Source organism: Cynocephalus volans, chromosome 1, assembly GCF_027409185.1.
Source record: "Cynocephalus volans isolate mCynVol1 chromosome 1, mCynVol1.pri, whole genome shotgun sequence".
Taxonomy (NCBI): Eukaryota; Metazoa; Chordata; class Mammalia; order Dermoptera; family Cynocephalidae; genus Cynocephalus; species Cynocephalus volans.
In genome coordinates this window covers 257203264-257224784 of record NC_084460.1, presented here as the reverse complement: position 1 = coordinate 257224784, position 21521 = coordinate 257203264, and the positions used below count along the sequence as shown (strand labels likewise).

General features: G+C 42.9%; 1 protein-coding gene and 1 pseudogene across 4 annotated transcripts in view; one reads left to right on the top strand and one right to left on the bottom strand.

The window, feature by feature from the left end:
- STAT1 (signal transducer and activator of transcription 1) overlaps positions 1-21521 on the top strand; it is a 41527-nt gene that overhangs the window by 8525 nt on the left and 11481 nt on the right. For 3 of the 4 annotated variants that reach the window (XM_063089672.1, XM_063089663.1, XM_063089653.1), the window contains 14 exons: positions 2311-2400; positions 3801-3879; positions 4925-5016; positions 5229-5380; positions 7715-7873; positions 9241-9333; positions 11161-11220; positions 13107-13136; positions 13935-13964; positions 14057-14150; positions 15332-15370; positions 18589-18672; positions 19684-19782; positions 21345-21480. In XM_063089672.1, the coding sequence (XP_062945742.1) occupies positions 2311-2400; positions 3801-3879; positions 4925-5016; positions 5229-5380; positions 7715-7873; positions 9241-9333; positions 11161-11220; positions 13107-13136; positions 13935-13964; positions 14057-14150; positions 15332-15370; positions 18589-18672; positions 19684-19782; positions 21345-21480 (1237 nt within the window). The remainder of the gene's footprint in view (positions 1-2310; positions 2401-3800; positions 3880-4924; positions 5017-5228; positions 5381-7714; positions 7874-9240; positions 9334-11160; positions 11221-13106; positions 13137-13934; positions 13965-14056; positions 14151-15331; positions 15371-18588; positions 18673-19683; positions 19783-21344; positions 21481-21521) is intronic. The other variant, XM_063089682.1, reaches the window with a different exon arrangement.
- On the bottom strand, positions 12530-12866 carry LOC134388805 (large ribosomal subunit protein P1-like; annotated as a pseudogene).

Below are 21521 nucleotides of genomic sequence, written 5' to 3'. Positions count from 1 at the left end.
CATCCTCTAGTGGCCTGGTCCCTCTGTCTGGATGTAGTCCCCCAGCTGTTACACAGCCCACAGGACATGACGTTCACATTCCAGCTGGCTTGGAAGTAGACAACAGCAGAGAGTTCTCTGTGCAGACAGAAAGCATTATGAAGCTGCTCAAAGTGGCAGCTCATCCTGCATGGCCAGAGAAGCCCCTTTTATCGCTTAGTGACATGTGGCACCTGGGACTGACCAAAGGTACCAGTCATTTTCATGTATTTCTAATATACACTTTACAACTGATATAGTTCAGAAGCATCTGAACTATAGTTCTGCTATTCCAGAGTACATAAGATGAAGGAAAACATTTTATGAAGTGACAATAACTTTGATTACCTAAGTCTGATAAAGATAGAACAAAAAAGAAAAGTATGGACCCGTTTTACTTAAGAATATCAGTGTAAAAGTCCTAAATATTAGGGATCAGAATTAAATACTACATTAAGAAAATAATCCATCATGACCAAGTAGAATTTATTACAAGTTACAAGGGTAGACCATCAGTGGGAAATCCATTACTGTAATTCACTGTATTAGTTGATATTAGGAGAAAAAGCATTTGCTTCTTTCTATCGATGCTAACAAGGTCTGACAAAATCCAAAACTCATTCCTAATAAAAACATTCAATTGATGGATACCTCCTTAACACACTAAAATATACATCTCTCAGTTCTAGTGACAGCATCTTACTTAACTGGAAAAACACCAGTAAGTCAGAAGCCTAGCAAGGACGTCCACTATTTCCACCGCTATTTAACATTGTGTTGGTGGTATTGGCCAAAGCAATTAGACGAAGAAAATCATTAGAAGCATAAGAATTACAAACATCATGAAGATATTAGCTCTCCCTGAGTTAATTTATAATTTTAGTGTGACCCAATAAAGATGCCAACAGGTTGTTTTCTGGAACTACACTAATTGATTCTGAAATTCGTATGTAAAAGAAATGTGTAAGAATAGCAAGAAAACTTTTGAAAAATAGACCAATGAAATGGGACTAGCCCTATTAGATATGCTATAAATCCTCTATAATTAAACATGATTTAGGCATTCAGGCTTATGAACAGAGAGACCAATGGGAAAGAAAAGAAAAACCAAGAAGTAAACCCAAGTGCAGATGAAATTTGTATGATAAAGGCAGTTCTAAGCACTGGGGAAAATATGAGCTTTTCGTTAAACGTTAAGACAAATGGATAGCCAATTGGAAAAATGTTAAAATTGGACCCATACTTAACACTAAACACAAGAATAAATGTATCAGATATGTAAAAGTAAAAAAAAATTTTTTTTGAAGCTGTGTAAGTGCTAGGAAAAAATTGGTGAACTCCTTTATAATCTGTCAGTAGGGAAAGACTTTCTATTATGAGGGAAAATCCTGGCATAAAAGAAGAGACTGATACATTTGAATATATAAAAACACCCGTATAGAATCTGTGCTGTGCAGGGCACTATGTAAGAAAAGGTGACAGGTGCAGTTTTGCCATGTGGGAACTTTAACTTAAAACAAAAACAGCATCTTTCTAGAATCTAATCTCTGTGAGAACAGGGACTCTAACACCTGGGCCTAGAACATTGCCTGACATTTACTTAGTACCAAGGAAGTGTATGCTAAATGAATAAATCAGTGTACACCTTATGTAATGCACAGACACTGTCACATCTGAGTCTTCTAGTTATCAAAAGTAAGGACTGAATACTCCCAGGCGAGTCTGGGTTTATATTCGTTATTGACTTTCTAATAGCAGATTTTAATTGAAGCCCTTATTGGAGTGCTTTCAATTTCAATGTACTTCTGAATCACCTGGGGTTTCTGATACAGTAATCAGATTAGGACCTGAGATTCAGCATTTCCGTCAAGCTCCCAGGTGGTAACATGCCACTGGTCTGGGGACCACATTTTGAAGTGCAAGGCTTTAAGATAAATAAGTACAGCATTAATAAGAACGATCTTTTGTATGGAATCTGAGAAACCATGCAATAAATTCTTATGTGGTACCATGCAACTGTATGAATACATGGAAACTTCTAGAAATACTGTTTATTTTAGGCATGAACTGAGTCTAGTCTTTCTGTAGCCTTGTTAACAGATTACCAGCATTTTCCAGGGTCTTGGGAACTGAGCAATTTCTTGTTGACATATGTGTGGGAAGCCCGTAGTAAGTTTGGGAAGGTCTGGAAGGTTGTTGGGGCACAAGGTATGCTTAGTAAGAGTTAACTTGACTTTGGAGTAAATACACCAGTGAAAGTGTTGGCTGTTAACTATGTGCTTCCCATTACAGACTCAGTCGGGGAATATTCAGAGCACAGTGATGCTAGACAAACAGAAGGAGCTTGACAGCAAAGTCAGAAATGTGAAGGACAAAGTTATGGTGAGTACTGAGTAAATACATACATTTATTCTGTAGCTTTTTATAGGGGAAAAAAGATTTCACTCACTCTCTGAGTATAAACCTAGTAACTGAATTCAGTCTTGTAAGTAGTTGAGAAGAAAAATTTTGCTGAAGTTACAAACCATAAGTAAACAAATTGGTAAAACCGTGATCAAATAGACTTTTTTATGGCCTCCCTTATGCCTTCCAAACGTTGAGCTTATCTTTTTCTTCCTTGCAAGATCAGGCAGTAAATGTTGACTTTGCCCCATCACCCAGTAAACCAGGTGTTGCTGACTCTAAATAGCCCTTTATGTCCATGCCTCCCAAGTCAGGCTGTTCCTGGGGTTGCACACAGCCCCAGGATAAGTAAGCATGGCCCATCTTTCTTAAGCACCTGCTTTATTCTAAGACTTGGAAGAAATGAAAAACATTTTATTGACAGAAATTCTGATTCATTTCTGATTAGAATAAGACATCCCTATCAATTTTAAGATAAAACTTCAAAGACAGTTTATGGAAGCAAGGGGTCCACTTTGGCACCCTTGTTGGCATGTGTTTACTCCTCTCCACTATAAGGGCTTTTGAGGGGAAAGATTAAGGAGGTTTTCTTCACGGGAGGCCTGCGTTTGTGGAAAAGCCCTTCCAGCCAAGGGGGATCGTCCTGCTGTGGGTCTCTGGGTAACACCAGCCTGGTCTTGACTTACGTGCTTCAGACAGCATCTTTCCAAACTTCAGATTCTTTGGAGCAACTTTATCATGAAGTCTCTAGGAAAACACTGCATTAAAGTAGAAGCCGAGTGGGGCCAGTCCAGAAATAGCCATAGAAATCCAGAGAAGAATATATAAAAATGTGACCAAATCAAAGAAAAATGAAGCTTATTTGTATGGTGAATATACATACAGCTTATTGCCAGATTGAGATGTGCTTGAATAAATAAGAGGGCACTATTAATGGTTACACCAGGACAGCAGGTGTTAAACCAGGACTGTCCCAGTTAAACAGGGGTGTATGGTCACCCTTCTTATTTGTAAGAAACGAGATTTTTCATGAGCTTGTTTCTTCCTGCTGTGTGCTTCACAGTGAAATTATCATATCTCAGAGGTAGTCTCAAAAATGTTGAGGAAGAAACAAAATTTAGGCCCTGGAACCAGGTAATGACATGCAAATCAGTTTGAGAATTGTGGTATGTTTTCTTTTTTTAAAAAAATGTTATATACTTATTAATTAAATAGAAATTATTTCATGTATGTGATTAGAATTTTGCAAGTTAATCCATCTTTGAGGGGGGTGGAATTGTTTCCATGTTTTTCTGGGTTCTGTAGAAGCAATAATCTGTTTCCTGAAGTCTTTGGAAGCTGATGATCAATGAAAAACATGTTTACGTCTTTATTTGTAGTGGATAGAGCATGAAATCAAGAGCCTAGAAGATTTGCAAGATGAGTATGACTTTAAATGCAAAACCTTGAACAACAGAGGTAAGAGTTAACCAAGCAGTGCCTAGTGGCTATAATTTTTTTATTTACGCTAGGTAACGAAGACAATTACTCCTTTATATTTGCCAAGTATTTTGTGACTCTTAATTGCTAGTCTTGGGTTCTTGATGACTCAAGCCAGGGTTTCTTAACCTCAGTACTATTGACATGTTGGGCCAGATAATTCTTTGTTTTGGGGCTGTCCTGTGCATTGTAGGATGTTTAACAGCTTCCCTCAACTTCTGCGCATCAGATGCCAGTAACACTGCCCGGTAGCCCCCAGCGTTGACAACCAAAACTGTCTCCAGACATTGCCCAATGTCCCCTGGGGGAGGCACAGTCACCCCCATTGGTAGCCACTGGTTATGTTATTCGCCCTGTCTGCTGTGCCTCTCTCCCTGCCTCACTCAGATTGATAGATAAGTTCAGTTCCCTGACATAATACCTAACATTCCTTCCATGTGTGTACACTACAGATTTATGTTTTAAAGCAGTTTCATTCTATTTTGTTGTTTTGCTTGTTTTTAATGATGGGAGCAACTGAAGATAACCCAAAAGTGTGCACGGTATAGAATATGTAGGGTACTCCTGTTTCCCAGTAATCAATGGGTGGATCTCATGGTTAATAGGGAAAGATTATTAGTAATCTAAAAGATTATTAGTATAATTTGGGTAAAATGTATGAGAGAAAAGGAACCTCAACCACTACTTCCTAATCGTCCACTTCTCTTTCAGGGCTATAGAAATGCTTTGTACACACTTTTTATCTGAGGTTTTGAGTTTTGTCATTTTTAGCCATTTAGGTAATATTCTGACAGTGACTTAAGTAGCAGACAGAACTGTTTCCAATTTACATAAAAACAAATACTTTATTTTAATGTGTCCATTTTTATACTTAGGACATTTCTTGTTGTTTTGTTCAGTAAAGATCAAAGAAAACCATGCTTTATGTTTGTATCATATTTCTCCTAAATTTATGTCAATCTTGGCTTTAACTGGTTTTTGTATTATACATTTGTATTTATCTGCTGTCTCTCCCAATTCACAGACCACGAAACCAGTGCTGTGGCAAAGAATGATCAGAAACAGGAACAGCTGTTACTCCAGAAGATGTATTTAATGCTTGACAATAAGAGAAAGGTAGTGATTTACTGTGTAGAATAGCATGTTGCTTTTGTCAGACTTAAATAATGGACTTGAAGTTTAGAATAGAGGAAAAATTATTTTTATAACCACTTGGCTTAGAGCTCAAGTTGAGAAAGAAAGGATACTTGCTTTGCTTTAAAAAAAATCTTTTAAAATTCAGCAATTAAAAGTGAACTTATTTCACTTTGTTTCTTCCTATCCCTTAGGAAGTAGTTCACAAAATAGTAGAGTTATTGAATGTCACTGAACTTACCCAGAATGCCCTGATTAATGATGAACTAGTGGAGTGGAAGCGGAGACAGCAGAGTGCCTGTATTGGGGGACCGCCCAATGCTTGCCTGGATCAACTGCAAAACTGGTAAGGTTCTCCAAAGTGGAAAACTGGCAGCTGACTGGCTCACCACAGAACTCATAAAGTTCAAGCTGTGTTAGTTGAATGGACCTTGTCAAAACTTTGGCTGAGAGTTTGACGTAATCTAGCATCTGCTTACTCTGGAAACACTCACTTGGAAAGAGCAGTGTTATTCATGACTGTTGCCACATTCAGCCACATCTGCTTGGTTTGGAGTCCTCCTGTACCAGAGGATGTGGCATTTGACTGTACCAAAGCATCATTGACATGTTTGTAACAGAGCACATTTAACAACCTGAGTCCTACTGTTTTATTAAAACAAAATAGCTTGAGGCATTTTCTAGGCTTACATGAAATACTTGTTTGTCATAGGCCATTCATTCATGCTAACTGTGTGCCAGTTATGGTGCTAGGACCCAGGCCCACAACAATGAATGACTCTTGGTCCTTGCCAGTTAGGTGTTCTGAGTGCAGAGGGGACGTAGACATGGTAATAAATCTGTGCAGTAGAAAGTTCCAGGTGCCCTGGTAAAAGTCCATCAGAGTTCCATGGAGGACAAAGGAAAGTCACCAGGAAAGGTTTCATAGAGCAAGTGGCCTTGTGCTGACTCTTGAGCATGAATAGGGGTACTTCATATAGACCAGGGAGGAAAAGTTCTTCCCAGCTGAGAGAACAGCATGTCCAAAGTCGCAGAGGAGAGGGCCCACAGGGACTGTGCACTAGCTGGCTGGAGAGTGGGTGCCTGGAGAGACAGCCAGGAAGTGGAACTGGCGAGAGGTGCTGGAGCCTGGTGACAGAGGTTCTCAGCACCACTGGGAGCAAGGACTTCCTCCAGCAGGTGCTGGCGAGTGAAGACAGGCTTGTTTCTTAAGCAGGGGGTATACTTCTCAGGTTTTTGATTTAGCAAGGTCACTGGCAGAATCTAGAGGATGGAACAGAGACAGAAAAGCCAACTGGGATGCTATTAGCATATTAGTATAGTCTAGGTGAGGGCTGACCAGAGCTGAAGTTGGGTTCGAGCAGAGGGCATAGGAGGTGTGAGATCAGAAAATGAATATGAGGGAATGGTGGCCTGGAGCAATTGCCAAGGGCCCAGGGACCAGAGATCTCATAAGGTTATTTTCTTCATCGCTAATTTAAAAAAATTCACACATATTCAGCCATTTGTGTCTGTTCCATAAATCGCCTGCACATACCCCAGATTTCTGTGGGTTAGAGCAGAGCTTTCCAGGCCAGTGTGCCCCCATGTACCTTGAGAAATACTGACTTCCTACGCCTTCCAAGTGGCCAAGGAGGCCTCCAGGTGCCTGGAACCCCCTCGTGGACACCTTAGGCCACAGGAGCCTCTTCTAGTGACACAGATGCCCTCCAGTTTTCCCCACTGTGATGTGTAGGGAGTGTCGTTTTCTCTGTGTGCCAGGACCCAAGCAAAATTGGGAAGCACTGGGCTAGAATCTCCTCGGGAATTCGCTGGCCACCATTATCCTGCCTTCTCATCTCATGATGAAGGGCTGCCCTCTCAGTGCTTTGAACTAGATTCAAAGAGTGACACCATGAAGTGACATAGAAGACATTTTTAAAAGATTTTCTTCTGTCTTTACTCAGGCTCATAAACGGCACTTCCACAGCATGACTTGGCTCAGAGCCCATGTCCCCGTTAGCAATTGATGTGAGGAAGGAAGAACCTGAAAGCAATTGCTAGGTCTCCTCACTGGCTTTATGGCTTTAGAGTCTAGACTGAGGCTCTCGCTTTCCCCTTCCTGTTGAGTGAGACAGTGATCTTTGTTCCTTCCTCTCCACCTGTCCCCAGGCCTTGCCTCCCCTCTCTGCATCACTCCTCCTCCCGCTGCCCTCTGCACAGCGTCACTGACTGGTCTCACTACTTGCTTCCATCACTGTCTTGGCATAAAGCCTGCAGCATCTCCTCGCTTCCTCTTGTGTCATCGGAAGGCAGCTGCCTCGCTGTTTCCCCTGCCCCTGTCTTCCTCTGTGCGCCAGCCCCCTAGAAATCCCAGTTACCCTAAAGGTCAGTTCAAGTCGCAGATCACCAGGAAGCCCTGCCCCCACCTGTCTCTCCTCATGTGGATCTTAGTAGTGTGCAGAGGTTTTTGAACCAGGCTGTAATCGTTCAGTGCATGTTAGTTTTTTCTCCCCAAATGACCAAGCTCCTTAACACTGGCATGAACTTCGTTCCGTGTTTCTCCCTGCAGTGCACTGTGCAGCGACATAGGTAAATCATGTGTTGCCTGTAACTGCTTTTTGGTTTCCATGCTTCTCTTTAATCCTGGCTCCTTTGGGGCTGTTTCTAGTTGAGACATCTGTGTCTTGTACCTTCCCAGGTTCACTGTTGTTGCGGAGAGTCTGCAGCAGGTTCGTCAGCAGCTTAAAAAGCTGGAGGAATTGGAGCAGAAATTCACCTATGAACAGGACCCTATCACAAAAAACAAGCAAGTGTTATGGGATCGCACCTTCAGCCTTTTCCAGCAGCTCATTCAGAGGTAACTTGAGGGAGATTTATTAGCACCTTCTGCAATTATTTTATTCAGAGGAACATTTTATGACAATTCCATTAATTTAGAGGGTTTAATAGGTTATGTAAATTTTTTCGTGCCAGTTGATTCTTCCTGAATTCCTTGTGTATGCCAATGGCCCTTCATTCTTGTGGCTACCTAGGCTGGAAACTGTAGTAACTTTTTATTCCTCCTTCCCCAGCAGCCAGTCTATGCCAAAACATAGCATGTCTAGCTTCGTGATATTTGTCCTCTCCTTCCCATCACCATTCAGGCTCCCAGATCCTCTTTTCTGAACTCTTACAGAGTAGTCTCCCAACCCCTTCTCAGCCCCTTCCTCCCTAAACCCTGTGACCCAGTGCTGTCCCAGAGCAGAGTTCATCCCCTGCTAATCCATGTGGAGCCCTCAGCTGGACATGTGTGGCCCTACTTCTGCAGCCTGGACCTGGCTGGCCACTCCGCACTTAGCGTCCACATGTACCCCATTTCCTGGCAAACTTGACCTCTTGCTGTTCCCTAGCCCCATTGTACACTTACTTCTCTGTGCCTCTGCTAAGATATTTCCTGTACCTCAGAGCCACCTTTTCTTGTAACTCCTTTAAAATTGTATCATCCTGAAAGTTTCAGCCCATATCTCACTATGACATCTTCCCAGAGTTCCCAGCTAGATTTTATCTTCCTTCCAGACTTGCATATTTCCTCTCCCACTCTGCCTTACCTTATATGTTTATGTATTTCTGTTATCTTTGTTGAAGATTGGAAGATTCTGGAAGACAAAGACATGTCTTTGTCACCCTTTCTCACCAGCAGGGCCTAGCATAGTGCGTTGTTAACAGTAGGTGTTCCAAACATGCTTAGTAGGTAGATAAATGTCACTGAGTGGAAGAGTAGAGTTCATATGGCAGGGTTTTTTAAATATTTTTTTTTAATGCTAACTTGACATAATAAAAAGGTACTTGGTTCCCTGTGGCTAATGTCTAAATAAGAATGCTTGTTTGTTGAATTTTGAAAAAATTAAGGACATTTACTTGGATTTTTGAGGGCAAATTTGGTTCTTAGTGCTGATTTGTAAATGAGCATAATCAAATTCAGGATTTTTATTGTTGAATAGTATCACAGGTCATTACAATTACTCTGTTTCTGTTGAGTGTAAATTAGATTTGGAGTTTTTTTTTTGTTTTTTTTTTTATACTAACTAGAAAGCATTAGTTTGTTCATTCAATTTGTAAAAATCTTTCAAACTATTTTTTAGGTTGTGCTTTTTAACTCTGTTTCCTTTCTAGGGAAAATCATTTTTTACTGCCTTCACCTTCATGGAAATGCTAATTTAACTACACTTTGCTGGGTCTTTACAGCTCTTTTGTGGTAGAAAGACAGCCTTGCATGCCAACTCATCCTCAGAGGCCACTGGTTTTGAAGACTGGGGTACAGTTCACTGTGAAGTTGAGGTAATAAAGAAAATATATAATTATATACACTGTCACATAGTTTGCACCCCAAATTGCCTTTGACGAAACTGTTATTTGGGGTACTTTAGAGGAAATAATTTTAGTAGGTATTTTGATATGAATTCTTATTTAGAACACCTAAGAGTCTGTCTTTTATATTCAGAATAGAAATATAATTGATATACAGTTGGCTCTTTGTATCCGTGGGCTCTGCATCTGTGGATTCAACCAATTGCAGATTGAAAATATTTGAAAAAAAAATTGCATCTGTGCTAAACATGGACAGACTTTTTTCCTTGTCCTTATTCCTTAAACAATACAGTATAACAACTATTTACATAGCATTTACATTGTATTAGGCATTGTAAGTAATCCAGAGATGATTTAAAGTGTACAGGAGGATGTGTATAGGGTATATGCAAATACTAAGCTATTTTATATCAGAGACTTGAGCATCTATGGATTTTGGTATCTGTGGGTGTCCTGGAACCAATCCCCACGGATACTGAGGGACGACTGTATAAGTATATAAACACACTTGATGCTTTTTCCCAGTTGTAAATGTAATGCATGTTCACAGTAAAAAAGGAATTCAAAATTGCAGAAAGGCATAGAGTAGAGAGTGAAAGTTCCCAGCAGTCTGACCTCTCTTGAGCTTAAGCTCATAACCTGAGCTTTATGAATCCCTGAACCTGTTAACTAGCATGTGTGCACACAGATCTATGACATGTATGTTTTTCTGTTGAGTGGGTTCATTGTTTTCATCAGATTTTCAAAGCTGTCTGTGGTCTAAGTATCCGTGGGCCATCACAGTAAAGAGCCTAGTGTCTGACCTCTCAAAATTGGTTCATGTCTGCACAAATATATAATATTTGTGTGTGTGTGTGTGTGTGTGTGTGTTTCAAACATACACAGAGACATATGACATGCAATATTTCATGTTTTAAAACTGGGATTATGCCAAATGTAGTTTTGTAGCCTGTTTTTCTCCTTGATAATAATTGTAGAAATGTTTCCATGTGAGAACGTATGGCTGGACTCTGTTCTATTGAATGGCTGCATTCCTCTAACCATTCCACTAGGATGAGCAATCTGGCCTTCAGAGTTAGCCCTGGTCCTTTTTTATGGGGTACTGCTTCACTGGCTGGCAGTGTTATAACACCACACTCAAGCACCCCTGGAATTCTAGTGCTCACAGCTGGAAGAGGCAGTAGAAATCAAACCCCATCCACCTGCTCCACTGAATCAAGCCAACCAGAGACCTGAGGTCTTCAGCTCAGTAGAGCAGAGGTCCACAGAGGCCCAGCCCAACGCTCCAGCCTTGCATCTCTCCACACTGCCTTGGAGTGATTGGAGGTGTGACCCTCTTTTTCCTGATGATAGGTATTAGTTTTTGTTTCTTCCCAATAGGACAAACTTAGATATAAGTTGTAGTAAAAAGTGATGTTCACTACTTTTCACCCATATAAACTGGCCCAAAGTAGAAATTTTGGTAAAACCCAGTGATGGCAAGGTTATGTAGAGAAGCAGCTACCCTCACTAACTTTCGATGGGAATGTAAAATCAGTGCTGTGTTTTATCAGAATTTAATGTTACAATTTTCCCGTAGCAATTCCACAGCTAGGAATTTATCCTACAAATACACTTTAAAAAATCAGCAACAACAACAAAAATTCATGTAGACATACAAAAACACCAATTTTGTTTTTCATGATCAAAAACTGAAATCCAGTGGTTTATATAAATGTTCATAGGTAGGGAATTGGCATGATGAATAAATTGTAATAGATCATCTTTCAAAGTAATGACTTTAATTTTTCTTTCCAGGCTGTTGGTGAAGTTGCAAGAGCTGAATTATAATTTGAAAGTCAAAGTCTTATTTGATAAGTAAGATACCTTTAATATTATATCTAAGACTCCTGTACTATCACAATGCTGGTTTTGTTAACCTAAAAGGGACCCCTCCATTAAATGAGTAGATTCACCAGCTTTTCAACAAGTGTCTGCCCTGGGAGGAAACTCACCTGCCTGGGGACCTAGGGATGAGCCCAGGGTCCAGAGCCGCCACGGGTGAGCAGAGGCTCCCGGGTAGCTTCAGTGGGGCCATTACAGATGATCCCAGCAGCTGCAAACTGATAGCTCCCTTCCTAGATGTCGGGAGCTTACCTTAGAGCTAGGATCAGCATGCCTTTGTCTTTTTAGACTCTGAATGAACAAAAGAACGAGTGTATTTTATGCACGTGAAATTGTAATCACCAGGTCTGGAAGCAGCTGGATTTGGCACACCACTGCCCACCCCCTCCTCCTTGGCCAGCCCCAGAGGAGAGGCCCTTGATCAAAACAAGGCTGCAGATCCAGGCTGCCAGGATTCTGTGGCCAGTTGGGGGGTGGTTTCTGGAGCAAGGTCAGCGGCAGTTTGGAGGGCCTGGGTGGAGCCTGCTGGACTCACCTTCTCTCTTCTGGACAGTGGGGGCCCACGAATGGGTAGGATCTCTCATGGGGGTCCAGTGGAGCAGCCCATCCCATTTTACCCTTACACCCTAGACCTGGCCACCTACATGAAGGGTATACGCACCCCTGTATATATGTAATGTTGGCTTGTGTCATATACTGGTTTAGTAAGTTTCAAAACAGTTTATGATCGTTCAAATTGTTTTCCTCTGACTTTTTGTTTCTTCCAACTCATGTGAGAACATTCTTCACTGTAGCAGAGTCTTAATATGTCTTCCCTGCTGTGGGTTTCTCTGTATCACTTAGCTTTTGTTGCATAACAAACTGCCCCCAAAACTTAGTGACTGAAAACCCAAAAACTTATCGTTTCTCAAATTCTGTGGGTTATAGGTGGTCCTTCTGGTCTGGGCTAGCGTGGTTGGAGCTGGATGGTCTAGCACAGGCTCATTACATGTCGGGGGTCTCAGCTGGGATAACCAAGTTCTTCTTTAGGGCTTTCTCAAAGGGGCTAGCCCAGGCTTTTCACATGGTTACAGTGTTCCAAGGCAAGGCCTGTGGGGTCTTGCTTTGGAATTTGTATAGCATCACTCCCATTCATTGTGTTAGTAAAAGCAAGTCAAGGCCAGCTGAGATCCAGGGGACGGGGAATATATTCTACTTTTTTTCATTTTTAAATTTATTTATTTATTTATTTGTTTGTTTATGTTCAGGTTCAGCTTTTTATTTAACATGTTACAAAAGAGGTTTAGTCAGAAAGATCAAAGCCCACGTCATCATCAGACTCCTCAGATCCTCCTTTCTTGGGTTGTACTTTCTCCTCAGCTGGGGCAGCAGCGTGGAGGGGCAGGACCTCCTGCTGGTGCCGCACCAGCTGCTGGAGCAGGTCCTCCAGCCCCTACGTTGCAGATGAGGCTCCCAGTGTCGACGTTGGCCAGAGCCTTCGCAAACTAGCCAGGCCAAAAAGGTTCAACATTTACACCAGCTGCTTTAATGAGGGCATTGATCTGATCCTCCTGGTCCTGCAGAATGAGAGCTGAGTAGATACAGGCGAGCTCTGAGACGAGGCCATGGTGCAGGCACATGTGGGGCTGGCGCTGCTGGGTGTGGTGCCAGTTGCCAGGTGAAGTGAGGGTCACCCCCACGTGGTCTTAGCTTCCTCAGAAGGACAGAGCACCTTAGTGGCAGCTGAATGTGTTTCACATTCTGCTACTTGACGGAAGGAGTGCAAAGATTTCGTGGCCATTGCATGTTCCCATGCTTTGCTTTAGCTCAGTACCTTGTTCAGTTTGTTCATGCTCCTTCATCCTTTCTGTCTGTTCCAGCTCTGACTGCTTAGCTTTGACAAGGCAGCTGTGAGTCACACTGTTCCTTTTATTTTAAATTCTTTTTTTTTTTTAAATGGGAAAATAGGTCCCTCTCATCGCTAATAGTGATTGCATTTAAAAAAACATTGAACTTCTAGTTGAGATAGGAAAGGAAAAGTAGCTAACTCATCGAAATGTGGGCTAATGATTTCTAATCTACATCTGTGCCGCTAATAGACACATTATTTGGCCAGAATATGACAAAGTAATCACTGAAGTTATATAAGGTTCAAGGTGTTTCAAGATTTTAATCTCAGACTTAAATTTGCCACTTTCCCCAAATAATTGCTATTCTTATACTTTAACACAAGCATTAAAGACGATAGAGAATAAAAATAAGGATTAAGTGATCATATCAGAAGGTCCTCAGAGTTCTGTGGCAGCAGAGCAGTGCTGTGTGCTGAATCCCCTGTACTTAGCACAGTGCCTTGCACAAAGTAGCTGCTCCGTAAACAGCAGTAACTATGGCTAACATTTATTGAGGGTGTACTGGGTGCTGTTTTTACCCATTAACTAGTTCATTTGTCACAGCATCCTATAAGGTTGGTGCTGTTAGCTTGTTGTACAAGTGAGGCCCACACCGTTTATTTGCCTGAGGTCACATAGTGATGCTCAGCAGAGCTAGGATGGGTGGATGGAGAGAGAGAGTGAATGAAAGGGCAGCAAATCCATAAGTATAGACCTATTTTTTATTTGTCTTTTACTTATACATATACTTCTGTATAGTTGTTAAAGCTTATTTCAGATTTTAAATATGAATTTGATTCTCTATATTTTTTTTTGCAGAGACGTCAATGAGAGAAATACAGTAAAAGGGTACGTGATGTATTTTGCACTATATTTTGATATCTGTTTTGCTTGTTTAGTAGTTTGCAGCCTTTTAAGTGTTTCTGTCCTATATTATACAGATTTAGAAAGTTCAACATTCTGGGCACACACACGAAAGTGATGAACATGGAGGAGTCCACCAATGGGAGTCTGGCAGCTGAGTTTCGACACCTGGTAGGGAGACCAGTTTTCCCCTCTTTATGTTGTTTCTGGCTTATAGGGATCTGTAAGAACAGAGTGGCACTTTGTGATGTGGAGGACACCCCCTAGACGTTCCAGACTTTGGGGCATCTTGATTCCTCCTTATCTCAGGACCATTTACTCTATTTTCTGCCAGTCTTTCTCCCAGAAACAGTCCTTTTGGGCCATATCAATCTCAGTAAAAACACTTCTTAAACCTGTGTGCACATGCATTGTCCACACCTGCGGCCTCCACGAGCTCCGTGACCACTCACTATAGATTCTTGCAGTTTTCTCAAAGGTCATTGCTCCCAAATCCTGGCCATTCCTCCTCCTGCCCTCCAGGTGTGGCCGTGTACCCCAAGACCCTCTCCACAGCCCCTTCTTTGCATTCTCCTTCCCAATGGCCTTGCCCACAGCCCCCTCCTCCATGGCAGCCTGACGCCATCACTTTGTCTCCAGAGAAGCAGGGCCCATTCCACTGGGCAGGAGAAGTCCAGCAAGCATGTATAAGCAGACAGCACCTTCTCTCTGCCTCCACGAAAATGGGGCTGCCAGTCGTTCTGAGGCTCTGTTGGTACTGAGCCCAAGGCTCTCCCAGGGCCCAGGACCTGCAGGGAGGTGAAAGGCATCCTTTTTCACTGGCAACCATCAACAAGCCTTATAACTAGGAAGCTAGACGTGTGTGGGAGCCTCAGCCCAGTTTGAGAGTCTCCGGGTGTCTGAAGCTGCCCTCAGGCCCCCTGTTGCTCCCTGGAAATCGCAGGGATTGAAGGAAATCCACTGGAGGCAGCCTAAGTTGGGCATGGAGTTGCTGGGCCTATCCTGGAAGACTCTGCTGAGGGAAGAGGGAGGGAGGAGACGCTGTCCTCTGAGCCTGGGGGCATGGAACAGCTGATAAGGGAGCTAGGGAAATTATTCAGGGAAAGTTTGCACCAGCAAGGGAGCAGATACGCTTCCCTGGGTTCTCTCCAGCCCCATGGTGTGCTCATCCCATCAGGCCTCTGGGGAGAGTACTCACAGCCCAGACTGGGCCCTTTCATGTCTTGTTCTGCCTCTGAAGATAATGTCACATCCCTCATACTTTCTATCCTAACTTTGGTCTGAGTTGTAAACGAAGACAGCAACTTTGATGATTAACATGTCTTTTTCTAAGATGGTTTCTTATTTTACAGCAACTGAAGGAACAGAAAAATGCTGGCCGAACCAATGAGGTGAGAGTCTGTGTGTTGTGAATAGGCCCTGAGAGGCAAGTCTTTCCAGGGAGGGTAGGTCAGTGCCCCTGATGGCTGGGGACATGTCACAGAGGGATTCAGACCCAGCAGGGAAGGGCAGAGAATGAGCTTCAGGACTTGGTAAACCTGTGATAACAGCAAAAACACTGCATTCATGCTTCACAGTTGTCAAACAATGTTGCGCACAAACTCACTGGACCTGCCTGGACACCCCAGTGGAGGAGGCATGGTGGGCTTTTGTATTCTTCACATCTTACAGGTGGAGAAATTGAGTCCCCGGAAGTTTGCAGGATTTATCTAAGTGTGCACAGAGAACGCCAGAGCCAGACCAAGTGGCCTGCTTTAAGACTCCCATACTGAGGACTTGCTCAGTGTGCCCAGAGAACTTGCCTGCCATGCATCCCCTACCCAGTAGCATCCTTTTTCATCAGTTTCCTTTTTACAACCTGATCCTTGAAGAATTGTGTTTGTGATGCATTCAAAAATGAATTGTTGGGAAGTTCTGGTCAAGATGGCGGAATAGGTGGTTCCCAGTGTCACTCTCCACAAATCAACCAATTTACAACTATAAAAATGTAACATAAGCCACGCTGGGGCCGCTGGAGCTCAGGGGAAGAGGAGGAGAGACCTACAGAATGCATGATGGCAGGAGAAACCACGATGAGAAAGAAAAAACTGCTCTGAGCATTTCAGGCCGTGGCTGCTTTAAGGCTGGAGTTTCTGAGCACACAGAGCAGGAGCCAGCAGAAGCCGCAGCTGTGCCCTTCAGATGGAGTTGCTTGGAAGCAGCAGGGAAGAAGAGGGTCTTGGCGGCCCCCAGGAGAGCAAGACCACTAATAGGGTTCCCGTGGACCTATGCAGGAGCAAAGAGCCAGAACAACTGAAAACGGGAGCCATTCAGAGGCTGGTGAGTCATTGCAAGGGACCAGTGCAGGGCCTGTCCCATGGGATGTGTTTGGAGCATGAGTGGCAGGGGAGACAGGCCCCCAGGAGAACACTGGGACTCAGCAAGGACGGCTGATCTGCACCGCAATCAGCGCAGGACCACTCAGAGGAGACTGGTCAGAAAAATTGTATGGGGTGCAGTTTGATGAAGAGACTCAGGCCCAGATCAGAGTTTCTACACAACCCAGATCCACCGGGTCCCTGAAGAGCTGGAAGTGCCTATAAGGTCAACCATTAAACCCTGAGCTGCACAAAAAGCCTTCCCTAGGGAAACAGCAGCAAAGCAGCAATTTAGCTCAACCACACAGCTCAAGTACTGGTTCCCACAGGAAATTCCCCCGTTTTAGGAGTAACTAGAGGACAAAAAAAATTGGTTCCAGCCCAGGCACACCACAGCACCTTTGTTCTTTTTTTTTTTTTTTTTTTTTTTTCGTGACCGGCACTCAGCCAGTGAGTGCACCGGTCATTCCTATATAGGATCCGAACCCGCGGCGGGAGCGTCGCCGCGCTCCCAGCGCAGCACTCTACCGAGTGCGCCACGGGCTCGGCCCACCACAGCACCTTTGGGCCTGCCTGGGAACCCGAGGTTGGAGCCAGGGACCGGACCCCTCTCCCACGACCAGGCACACTGCGCCAGCACCTCAGGGCCTGCCCAGGGACCTGAGGTGGAGAAGGGAACTGGACCCCCCTCCCACAACCAGGCACACTGGGCCAGTGCCCCAAGGCCCTACCTGGGGCCCCAGGATACGGAGCCGGGGACCAGATCTCCCTCCCACAATCAGGCACACCACACCAGCACCTCGGGGCCTGCCCGGTGACCCAAGGTATAGAGCTGGGGACCAGACACGCCCCACAATCAGGCACACTGCCAATGCCAAGGAGCATGCCAAAAACATCACCTCTGTGTGGGTGGCCCACCCCAGCCACCACAGTAACCATGGCTGCCGTGAGAGCGGCTAGATGCCACAACCACCATGCAGATGGTCTGCCAGCCACTGGAGTGCATTGACACAAGGAGAGTAACCAGCAGAGATAAAAGAAGAGGACGTCTCTCTCCACAAAGCCCATTTCAGAGTGACAGAAGAAGCATCTGCTCTGTGATAATATTGGGGGACCTGATCACACCTCTCAGCATTGAACAGATCATCTAGGCAACAAATCACCAGAGTAACCATTACTCTTTCAGAAGGAGAGAAGAAATCTAGGGTTATCAGATGGGGGAGGGGGAAGGAGAGGGGATAAGGGGAGATTGGACAGGGGCATAAAGAATAGTTACGATTTGTAACAATATATAAGCTAGTAATATTGATTTGATCAACATATCTCAATGTTGAACCCCCAGAATATGTCTAAATCAATTTTGATTCAATAAATAAAATAAATTTTTAAAAAATAATTTTAAAAAAAAATTTAAGAAAAAACAAAAATGAACTGTTGGGGCTAGCTGGTTAGGTAAATTGGTTAGAGTTCAGCCTTATAATCCCAAGGTAATGGGTTTGGATCCCCATACCAGCCAGCTGCCAAAAAAAAACCCAAAATGAACTGTGGACAAAAGATGAAATGTCTGGGGTTGTTTTGCTTTGGAACATTTTTGTCCTTTGCACACACGCACAGCCTGCCATCCTTCCACACCAGGATAGTGAAGTTCTTATGGAACAGTGAGGCAGATGCTGGTGTGGGCAGAGCAAAGATGCTGTCTGGCCTGGTTTGCACCTTAGCTGTCTCAGTGACCTCCCCAGATCTAGCAGCTGCACCTCCTTAGTTCTAAGTTGTGTGATGCTCACGTGTGATAATGTGTATGAAGGCACTTTAAAAATCATACATTTCTACTCCACCCAAGGCACTTGATGACCTTCCAGGCTTATGTGACTCAGCCTTTCCAGTAGGTAATCACACCCGGAACACACGTGCACTCTCCACATGGGTGGGCCGTGGGTGGGCAGATGGGGCTGAGGCCTAGGAAGCCTTAGGTCCCAAATAAAGCCATTAAAAGTTGCTGTTTCCCCATTGACCTTTTCTTTCTCTGAATCCATAGCCCTTGCCGTAATTTCAGATATCTTTGAGAGAACACTGGGAAACACAGAATAATGAAATCTGGAGTCAATTATTGAATATTGCAGTCTTCTGAGTTGCAGCTGATTGGGTCCAGAATCACTACCACCCGTTTACAGGGTTTGTTAGGTTTTTGAAAGTTGCAGCATCAGTGAATGAATTGTCATATTCTTTTTTTTCCTTCTCTTTTCTCTGTTAAGGGTCCTCTCATAGTTACTGAAGAGCTTCACTCCCTCAGTTTTGAAACCCAGTTGTGCCAGCCTGGTTTGGTAATTGACCTCGAGGTAAGACTTCTGTGGTCCTGAGGTGGAAAATTTTATTTTTACTTTTAACTACTACATGTATTTATTTCTCAGTTTTCATTTTAGGGATATTTACCTAATTGCTTAAAAAGATGGTCTTTTCAGCCAATACTACCTTAACCTTAATTGAATTAACCTTCAAATTCTATAAACTAAGGATACTTAGTTGAGGTTGGTAAAGGGCCACCAAAAATGGTTACAATGTGTAAGGTTGAATATACTAATTATCCTGATTTGAGCATCGCATAGTAGATACAGGTATTGGTATTCAATGCTGTACCCTACAAATATGTACAATCAGTTATGTTTCAGTTAGAAAAATAAATAAATTTTAAAAGCCTGTGTTAACTTTTTTATATTAAGCGTTGGGATTTATTTATTTTGCTCCACCCTCTCCCCACATTTTATGTTTTGAATGTCACAATTTACTTTTTTTTATACTGTGTACCCCATAACAAATTATTGAGCTGCTATTGTTTTTACAGATTTATTTCTTAACTGAATGATATGTCAAAGATAAACTATAAACAAAAGAATGTAAGTTTACATTTCTAATTTTCAGTTGTAAAATACAGTCAGCCCTCTGTGTCTGTGGGTTTCACACCCATGGATTCAATCAACTGTGGATCGAAAATATTTGGGGAAAAAAAATTGTACTGAACACATACAGACTTTTCACTTGTTATTCTATAAACAGCTATTTACATAGCATTTACATTGTATTAGACATTATAAGTAAATGAAAATGATTTAAAGTATACAGAAGGATATGCATGGGTTATATGCAAATACTACACCATTTTATATCAGGGACTTGAGCATCCATGGATTTTGGTATCCAGAGGGGTCCTGGAACCAATCCCCCATGGATACCAAGGGATGACTGAGTATGCATATTTACAAATAATCCCCTGCTTATTTTTAGGCTTAAACAGTTGTCCAAGGTGATATTTCCATGATTCAGATGATTTCAAGGTCTTTATCATCTTTTAGACGACCTCTCTGCCTGTTGTGGTGATCTCCAATGTCAGCCAGCTCCCGAGTGGTTGGGCCTCCATCCTGTGGTACAACATGCTGGTGGCAGAACCCAGGGTATGGAAAACACGTTTGCTTGTTACCAGGGGTTAACCACAGGCCCCATGCTCTCACTGCTGCCTCTCTGAAATAGCCCCTAATGGCCAGATGTTGAGGGAGAAGTGACAAACTCATGTGGCATTGCTGAGATCTTGGGTAATTCTGGGAAAGTAAAGCATGTGTATGTGTTAGAAATGAGGATTATGATTTTTCTTCCATGTGAATAAGCTCAGGCAATTGATGATTTCATGTAACTTTTATTGTGGAAGAGGTCCTTTATTGTCATTCTTTTTTTTAAATGCATATGTCTATTAAACAAACATGCTCCATTCTTAGAGTGTGGATACTCACTGTGGATTCATTACAGTCGGTTCTTGTTATTCGCTGTACTTGCATTCTCCGGGAGCACTTAATTAGTGAATGCTGAATCATTGCTCCTGGGGGAAATGCAGGGGTAGGTTTCTGCGAGCCTCTGGTCACAACATTTTCATCAACCCATTGATATATCACCTTGTTTATGTGTGTTTCTGTTTAAAAACACCTTATGTGATATAGTTGTTGATTCATTAACATTGACCTTAGAGCCTGTAGCACCGTAACCCGTGCCTGAATAAAGCTTATCTGACACACATATTTTCTCCATAAGGCGCATCACAGCCTTCTTGAGCTTAAGAATACTAGACAGCACTTCAGTACTATGCTTGGGTGCTATTATAAATAACAAAATTACCAACAAAAAGCAAAAAATGTGAAAAACACGGCACCAAGTAGCTGGCACAAAGGGCACTTGTTTACAGTATGAGAGCTGCAAGGAGAAGCCAGAGTGGTGTTTTGTTTGATCTCAGCTGGGAAGATAAGTGTTGAGCGGCTCAAATTTTTTGTTGCTCTGTGCATGGGTGTGTCTTCGAATGACTGCAATGGTGCCGTGAGTAGTGACTTTGGAGTTAGAAGTAAATTGTAGTGAGTAAATGAATTCACAAATGTGAATCTGCAAATAATGAGAGTTGACTGTATTTGTCTTTCCCTATTGTGAAAACATCCATGTCTCTATTAGTCCATTTCCATTGCTTATAACAAAATACTTGAAACTGGGTGATTTGTAAAGAAAATGAAATTTATTGCTTACAGTTTCTGAGGCTGGGAAGTCCAAAGTCCATCTGGTGGTGGTGACAGTGACACAGGGGTCTCACATTGCAAGATGGGGGAAGCAGAGAGAGCAGAGAGAGACAGACAGACTCTCCTCTTCTTTCAAAACCCTCAGAACCACGCCCCTGACCACCATTATCAATCCATTCACTACGGCAGGGTCCTACAATCTAATCACTTCTTTAAGACTCCCCCTTTTAATTACAATAATAGAATTTCCCACCTTCTTAGCGGTCACAGTGGGGACCAAGTTTCTAATACATAAAACTTGGAGGACACAGTGCAAGCATCGGTGACTTTTGAGGGGACATAGTCAATCCACTACAGTGTCGTATAAACTAGAACTGAACTCCAGGATGGGCCCATGTTTTAGGACCTAGCTTGTGACCAGTGGCTCTCTGGTAACCCTTAGCTTTTGGGTGTTTTCTCTCTAGAATCTGTCCTTCTTTCTGAACCCACCATGTGCACGATGGTCTCAGCTTTCAGAGGTGCTGAGTTGGCAGTTTTCTTCTGTCACCAAAAGAGGTCTCAATGTGGACCAGCTGAACATGTTGGGAGAGAAGCTTCTTGGTATGAGTGTATTCACTTTTCATGTATATAAAAACCCAAAT